This window comes from Malus domestica, chromosome 14, assembly GCF_042453785.1.
Source record: "Malus domestica chromosome 14, GDT2T_hap1".
Lineage (NCBI taxonomy): Eukaryota > Viridiplantae > Streptophyta > Magnoliopsida > Rosales > Rosaceae > Malus > Malus domestica.
In genome coordinates, this window is record NC_091674.1 from 14,377,250 (window position 1) to 14,385,995 (window position 8,746).

General features: G+C 39.2%; 1 protein-coding gene across 1 annotated transcript; it reads right to left on the reverse strand.

Moving 5' to 3' along the window:
- Positions 1-6,478: 6,478 nt before the first annotated feature.
- Positions 6,479-6,871, reverse strand: LOC139191171 (uncharacterized). Its single transcript, XM_070811737.1, has 2 exons — positions 6,676-6,871; positions 6,479-6,612 (listed from the first exon to the last, which is right to left on the reverse strand). The coding sequence occupies exons 1-2, from the start codon at positions 6,869-6,871 to the stop codon at positions 6,479-6,481; spliced, it is 330 nt and encodes a 109-aa protein (XP_070667838.1).
- Positions 6,872-8,746: the final 1,875 nt, after the last annotated feature.

The following is an 8,746-nucleotide window of genomic DNA, read 5'->3' on the forward strand; positions in this document are numbered from 1 at the left end:
AAGATTTTGTAACTGCATATACAAAGATCTTGTGTAATTGTGAGGCAAAAAATTAGCAAGCATGTATTTCTTCATTTTTCCCATGTTTCAATCTTTCTCTTCCCCTTTCAAATTCGAGAACCTTTAACTTGTTACCACCAAGCTGATGCTCTTCCTCGTAAACGAGTGGCTACCAACCTCACATTTTTGTCTTCTGGAACTTCCTTGAAATCAAAGATGTCATCTACTGATGCGAAATATATAAGCACACAAATTAAACCCTCTTTTTATCAATTGTAGCAAAGTATGTAAGTAGGGATCGTTCTAGACCGAGGATTAGGAGGGATTGCTAAATCACTTGAAAACTGACTCAAATACGTAAAAACAAGTTTAAAACACTAAACTAGACTCAAAGAATGCAAAACTAAACTTTAAAACACCAAAACAAACCAAAAGACTCAAAACAGCAAACACACACTCAAAACTGCCTTAAAAACACTTTCTGGGCAGTTTTGACACCTAACACTAAATTGGACGAAATTGGGTTATAACTTGACTCAAGACCCTTAAAAACACAAACTAAATTAATTTCTACTTAATCTAACACTTTAAAATAAATGGGGAATTGGTTTTGACGAAAATTGAAAACAAAAACAAAACTTGTAAATTGAACAGATTCTAAAACAAATTTGAGAAAAGTGAATGGATGGAAGGCTAGCTAAGGGGTTCTTCTCCACACATGTCACACTTGCATACAAAACGATTTCCAATTGCTTTTCGATAAACCATGAATTCCCAACACCCCAGATTAACCGTGAATTGCACTAATTAACCCTCAGATTTTCCTTAAGTTATTGAATTGGATGAATTGCATACGACAACCCAAAGCATTCCCCACAAGTTTCCTACATGAATTGCATAATAGAGATACAAGCAAGAATCATTAAGTTCTATGAAAATCATAAGCATTGGCGAAGCACTCGTTACTATGAATTGCATGAAACTTATGCCAAGAATTTACTTAACATGATTGTGATCAACAACCTTTACTACTTTTGAATATAAGTTCATAACGATTAGGTGAAATTCCCTTATATCCTAGCATCAAACTTATGCATGAAAATTAAGCGTGCACTCTCAACCAACACACACAAATCAGTTTTAATTCATGAAGATAAGTAAATTGAATTCACAACTTATGAAACGCAATTGAAAGTAATCAAATCATATAGCAAGCATAAACATGGTTTCGAATCCCCCCCTAGCGAAGGGGGGTTTAGTTCCTCATACTCACAAAGCAAAGATACATAAATTTAGACATTAAAATCCAAAGAAAGAAAACACCTAGATGATCCAACTTGGACAGCAGGTGCATCCACAAGTCTTCTTTCCTCCTTGCTGCGGCACTTGGTCTAAAGTCAAGTTCTAGGGTGGTATTTGTATGGGAGAATGGGTAGGGAATGGTATGGAAAGGTTTAGGATTGATGGGGGGTACGACTAGGGTAAAAAGAATCAGAAAAATATGGAAGAATGGTGAAGGAAGGCTGTGGCAAAGAGAGGGAATGATTTCTGGAGAAAATTCTGAATATGGAGGGGTGGTTGATGTGTTTTTGATGTAGTGTAATGTGTAGTGTTCTTCCCTTCACTCCCTATTTATAGAAGCTCCAAAGCAAAGAATCACTCAAATGGCTTCAATAAACAATACAAACAAAGACCAAAATGATGCAAAAACAGCTAGTTTACATGCTCTTTTATCATTGTGTCTTGCCTTTAACAAAAGGCAATCATTCCTTTTTTGCTAATTCAACTCCTTTGTAGCTATCCATGTGCCTTCATTCTTCAATTTCTGATGCATTTGCCTTGTATTCCATCCCTTTTCCACATGTACTAGCTGTTAGACAACTTTCACACACATGTTTTGCATCATTTCATCTTGCAAACATCAACTTTTGACCACTTTACACCTCTACACACATGCTATGCATCATTTCAGCTTGCAATTATGTTTGTAGTTGCTGAAAATGTGAATACATCTTGTAAAGCAATCCAACAAATGGCATATTTCACTTCTTTTCCTTTCAAATTGTTCCTTAGGTGTATGTATCTGCACACTTCCACACTTTCACACTTCAATTTCATTATTCAGATTTTTGCATGTGTTGAAACCCTTTTTAAAACACCAAAAACGTCCATCCCACTTGCTCCATATGCATGCAATCCATTTTGGCCCAAAATTGCTCCAAATTGCACCAAAATGCACTTTCTTTCCAACTTTGTTATTAGGACCTACAAACACACGAAAATAGCTTAAAACACTCTTATAAGCAATAACTAACTAAGTAAATGCAAGAAAACATGTTAACTAAGTCGCATAAATATGCTCCTATCAAATTCCCCCACACTTAGCTTTTGCTAGTCCTCGAGCAAAACGAAACAAACAAACAAAACAAAGTAAATAAAACACATTCTAATCCTTCCAACATTTGCCTCAGGGATTTCCAATGCACATGACATGTTAAAAATCATTATTCCCACAGATTTTAGTTATCTTCACACTTGAGCACATACTTAATCACAGTCACCACATACTAGTTCACATTTAACCAATTAAAATGATGTTTTGAATGTAGTAACATGCCTTAGAGAATTTGCTCAATTCCTTACAAGATACTCTCTATTTTCACACATTTTCTGACTACACACCCTACCACTAGTTATATGTGAGAAGATTGATGTAAACATGGAAACGAACACTCACATATATGTGTTACAAAGAAAGCAATTTCTGGAGTTATTAAGCATGTTTAGATATGATCTCATGAATGGAATGCTACTACTTAGATGCGAGAACCAGTGACACCATATACTCATACCAAATTCAAACTCCACAAATTGAAACACATAACACTCAAGATAGAAGTCAAGGGTTGTAACGGGGCTTGGGGTAATGGTTAACAAAGGAAAGATAGGGATAACAAACGTTCTTAAAGCAATAGCAAGCAAAGTAATGAAATCGAAACTTAGAATTCACTTTAAAATGCAGAAATCAACTTTTAACACAAATGGAAGATTTAAGCAACACTTAGGGCCGAATTCAATGTTTTGGACCCTTTCTTCAACAACCAACACTTTAGAACTCTTTTTCATACATTTTCACAACTTTTCCTTTTTTTTTTTTTTTCCGACCCGTGCCTTATTAAGGACTTTGGCACACAATACTTGTTTTCTGCAATACATTAATAAAAAGGAATTCAATTTGAGTCATGCTTTACTATGCTTCAAGAACAAGGGTATGGATGGTCCTAATCTAGGCTAGGTGAGGATAGTGTGGGTTAACAAAGAACGTAGGCTAAACAAGGCTCAAAGGGGTTAAACTTAAACATATAATGAATGGGATAGGCTTTTTGGCTCTCGGCTCACTAAACAACTTCATCTTGAATATGTGTTATGCAAATCAATAACATGCTTTGAATGAAATAGGCATGAGTTCTAGCATTTGGAACTAAATGATGAAACACATTCTAAGTAGCAACCAAGCAAAGAATAATGAGATCATGCAACGACTTTAGAAAACAATGATGCACAATTTATTAACTCTCCAAATAAACGTTTAGGCTCAAGTCTCACAAGGTTGTAGCGTACATTTGAGTTCCTTCTTTCAAGCATGTTACAAAACTGATTTTCCTTTATGATTGCATGTGAATTCATAAATTATAACCACAACCAAGCATACACCAAAGAGTAAATCAAATGTTCATCCATGTTTATAACTCTCTTTAACAGTCATGTAATTAAAAACCAAATCCTCATCATTGTGTTGGAAGGTACCCTAAGACACATACAAAAACAACTCTTTTTGTTTTTTTTCAAAACAATTTTTCAAAATTTTATGAGATTTTCGGATTTTTATGTCAAAACACACTAAAATACTCCAAAATAGCTTAAAAACACTTAAAACAGCAAGGAACAACACTAGAAGTAATGGGTGATAAACTCCTACGAATTTCATGCAAAACAACTTGGTTACCCCCCCCACACTTAAATCAAACATTGTCCTCAATGTTTTAAGCATAAACTCACACAAAAACAAGCAAACAAACAATTAACGAATAAACATGACAAATATGGCAAAGTAAAAACCAGACAGAGTAGAGTTTAAGAACGCAAATCTAGTTTTGGAGATAGATGATCTTGTTGACTTTCCACAGCTTTGATCTCGAACTGGTTTGGAATTCTGAGCGAGAAATATGAGAGTTCCTTGGTTTCAAATCATACTTCTTCTGCTGGGATGATTTGATTGTGCAGTCTGCATTTTTCTCTGCTTGTTTCTTCTGCACGGCGGGCTGGCACGAGGTAAAGGTGTTGGTCTGTTTCTTTCTTCAATCTTTCCAAGTGCCCACCTCTTGCTTTCTTTCTCCTTGTCCCTAGCTGAGGATGAATTGGTAAATTGTCTCCACATGCTTCGAGGTATCATTTTCACTTCCCTTATCTGTTCCCCAGGCAGATGTGGTAGACGAAGAGAAAACATAAGATGATGAAGATGAGTACTCAAGAGCAAGGCTAGGTAAGCAATCAGGAAGGGGTTCCAGGCAGTCGATTCCAGATCGAAAGATTAATACCAAGTGCTGGCTGATTACTCACTTTTTTCTTGTCCTAAAATAACGACAAAGAGAAGGACAGGGAGAAAGCATGATATGAGATACTCTTGCTTTCAACCTTCATGATATGAAATACTTTTGCTTTGGATGGGTTGTTTGCAGAGGTACCCCAAGGAATAAGGAACACTGAGTGACTCGAGAGGGTTTATTGGAAAGGCATTCTCGGAGATGACGGAAGGTTATGTATGTCTGCCTTGCCATGGAGGGTGAAGGTCGACATTTATAGGAAATAATAACTGGTAATGTTCTTTCACTCTTGTCGGCAACTGTTGGATGATTGAACAGTAAACTTCACGTGCTTTCTACTTCACCAGAAATCGTCGACAGATTGCCCGTGATTTCCGTAAAGCTGAGTGTGCATGTGACAGGCGCTGACACGTCTGGAAAAGCAAGTGCCTCTTCGATATCTGGAATCGGCGTTTCGACAAACTGCCCGTGATTTCCGCAAAGCTGACTCTGCATGTGATAGAGGTTGACACGTCTGGAAAAGCAGATGGTTGGAATCGGCGCTTCGACAAACTGCCCGTGATTTCCGCAAAGCTTACTCTGCATGTGACAGATGCTGACACGTCTGGAAAAGCAGATGCCTCTCGATATCTGGAATTGCCTCTTTGATCTCTGAAATCCCGTCGAGTGCAGAGGTTGCATGTGACAATTGCGGACAAATCTGGAAAAGAAGATTGGCCGTGGTTTCAGAGCAAGCCCAGCTTTTGAGAAAGCTAGCGCCTTTTTGATTTTTTTAGTTGGCCTCTTCGATTTCTGAACTCGCCTCTTCAATCTCTGAAATCCCATCACATGTTGATTTTTATAGAGGTACGCAGGACGTTCAAAGCACACTTGAATTTTGCCTATAGAAAACTCCCTTCTTGCACTTCTACGATCTTAACTTGTCCGACCTCTTCTTTCTTTAACACCTCTGAAAATGTCTGGCCTTTCCAACCGTCGTTTTGACTTAAACCTTGGTGAAGAGGCAGTCCCGCCTTCTCCAGACAACATATGGCGCCCATCCTTCATATCCCCTACTGGTCCTCTTACCGTTGGGGATTCGGTGATGAAGAATGACATGACCGCTGCGGTGGTGGCCCGGATCCTTGTCACTCCTAAAGATAACAGACTGCTTTCCAGATGGTCTGATGAGTTGGTTGTTAAGGAGTCTCTGGCTCTTAGTGTGCAGTGTGCAGGTTCTGTGTCCAACATGGCCCAACGCCTATTTGCTCGAACCCGTCAAGTTGAATCGTTGGCGGCTGAAGTGATGAGTCTCAAACAGGAGATTAGAGGACTCAAGCATGAGAATAAACAGTTGCACAAGCTCGCACACAACTATGCCACAAACATGAAGAGGAAAATTGACCAGATGCAAGAATCTGATGGTCAGATTTTACTTGATCATCGGAGGTTTGTGGGTTTGTTCCAACAGCATTTGCCTTCGTCTTCTGGGGCTGTACCGCGTAGTGAAGCTCCAAATGATCAACCTCCGATACCTCCTCCTTCTGTGGCCCCGCCGACTGCTGAGGCTCCGCCGACTACTGAGACTTCTCCTAAGCAGCCTTTGTGAAGGCTCCCTCTTGTATTTATCTACTTAATGTTCCTTTCTTTTTTTATGAATGTAAAAATACCTTGCATAACTGTCAGTGTTTAAAAAATAAACCCACACAAAAAACAATTAAACAAGCAACAAATAAAAATGATAATCAAGGCAAAATAAAACTGTAGAAAAGGGAAGGTTTTTAGAAACGCAAAACTGATTGTAGAGCGATTCAAAAATCTTCCTTATTTGAATACATGGGTTGCCTCCCAAGAAGCGCTTGCTTTAATGTCTTGCAGCCGGACGAAGAACTCATTCACTCCTCATTGGAGCCCACGACATGCAGGGAGATGTCCTCCACGGCATGCTCCTCAAAGTGCTCATAATAGGGCTTCAATCGGTGCCCATTCACCTTGAATTCATGTCCCGTTTTCAAGCTTTGGATTTGGACTGCACCATGAACAAAAAGATTAGTAATAACAAACGGTCCAATCCACTTAGAACGTAACTTACCGGGAAACAACTGTAAACGGGAGTTGAACAATAACACTTTCTGGCCTATGGAGAATGTTTTGCCTTGAATCATCTTATCATGGAAAGCTTTGGTTTTCTCCTTGTAAATGCTAGCATTCTCGTACGCCTCATGCCGTATCTCATCAAGTTCATTGAGTTGAAACTTCCTATGACTTCCTGCGGCATTTAGGTCCATATTGAACTTCTTGATGGCCCAATGAGCTTTGTGCTCCAATTCAACGAGGAGATGTCACGGCTTGCCATAGATGAGCCTAAATGGGGACATTCCAATGGGTGTCTTGTACGCCGTACGATATGCCCAAAGTGCATCATCTAACCGTAAGCTCCAATCCTTCCTTGTAGGCCCAACGGTCTTCTCTAGAATTTGTTTGATCTCACGGTTGGAAACCTCGGCTTGGCCATTCGTTTGAGGATGGTAAGGTGTAGAAACCCTACAGTTGACATTGTATTTCCTCAATAACGCCTCTATGTTCCGGTTGCAAAAGTGCGATCCTTCATCACTTATGATGACACGTGGCATGCCAAACCTTGCAAAAATGTTAGTTCTAATAAAATCTGCAACCACTTTAGAGTCATTAGTCCGGGTGGCTTTAGCTTCCACCCACTTCGACACATAATCAACCGCAAGCAAGATATACATGAAACCATACGAGGAAGGAAAGGGACCCATAAAATCAATTCCCCAAACATCAAAAATTTCAACATTAAGGATAGAAACTTGCGGCATTTGATCCCTAGCACCTATGTTACCCATTCTTTGGCATTTATCACATGTTAAGCAAAAAGTTCTAGCATTCTTAAAGATACTAGGCCAATAGAACCCACATTGTAACACCTTAAGTGCTGTTCTTTGTGTGCCAAAGTGACCACCACATGCATATGTGTGACAAAAACTTAAAATTGAACGAAATTCAGAATCATGCACACATCGACGTACAATCTGATCCGGGCAAAATTTCCACAAATATGGATCATCCCACACATAAAACCGTGCATCATGCCTAAGTTTATCACGTTAGTGCCTAGTGAAAGTGCTTGGAATTTGTTTTGACACCAAAAAGTTCACCAAATCGGCATACCAAGGCTCACTAACCTTTATGGACAGCAATTGTTCATCGGGGAATGTCTCGACAATGGGTAGGGACTCCTCATTATGCACCATGCGGCTTAGGTGGTCAGCCACCACGTTCTCACTTCCCTTCTTGTCACGAATCTCTATGTCGAACTTTTGTAGTAGCAACATCCAACGAATTAGCCGGGGCTTGGCCTCCTTTTTGGTGAGCAAATACTTCAACGCTGCATGGTTAGTGAAAACAATTACTTTAGTACCAATTAGATATGATCTAAACTTATCTAAAGCAAAAACAACGGCAAGAAGTTCTTTTTCCGTAGTGGAATAGTTCAATTGTGCATCATTCAACGTCCGGGAGGCATAGTAGATGACATGCGGCCTCTTGTCCTTCCTTTGTCCCAAAACAGCCCCTGAAGCATAGTTGGACGCATCACACATAAGCTAGAAAGGTAGGCTCCAATCCGGTGGAACAATGATGGGTGCCTTGGTCAACAACTCCTTGAGTTGGTTGAATGATGCCGTGCACATTTAGGCAACAACCCCCAGGTTTCTATCAAAAGCCGTTTGCACCAACTCAACCCCAAGCACAACCCGCCCAAAAATCAGGTTCTTCTATTGATAATGATCAGATTTTTAATTTACTAACTTCAAAGTAAAGGATATGATCAAATGTTGTAAAAGAGCATAAGCTCTTCTTTACTTTAAAGTAATTTGTTTTGATCAAATGTTGTAAAAGAGTATAAGCTCTTCTTTACTTTGAAGTACTCATTTTCTTGTTTTATTTGATATGCATGAAATTGGAGTAGTTGGGTCCAACGCCCAATAGGAAAAACACGCCTTAATATGATTAAATGCGTAACTAAAATCAATCACCATCCCTAGACCGAGATTCAACACTAGGCTCGTGTTGGATCTAATCAAAGGTTCATAGTCATCCTAAGGCCCTAAGGCAACTATATAGTCCATCAATGAATGCAA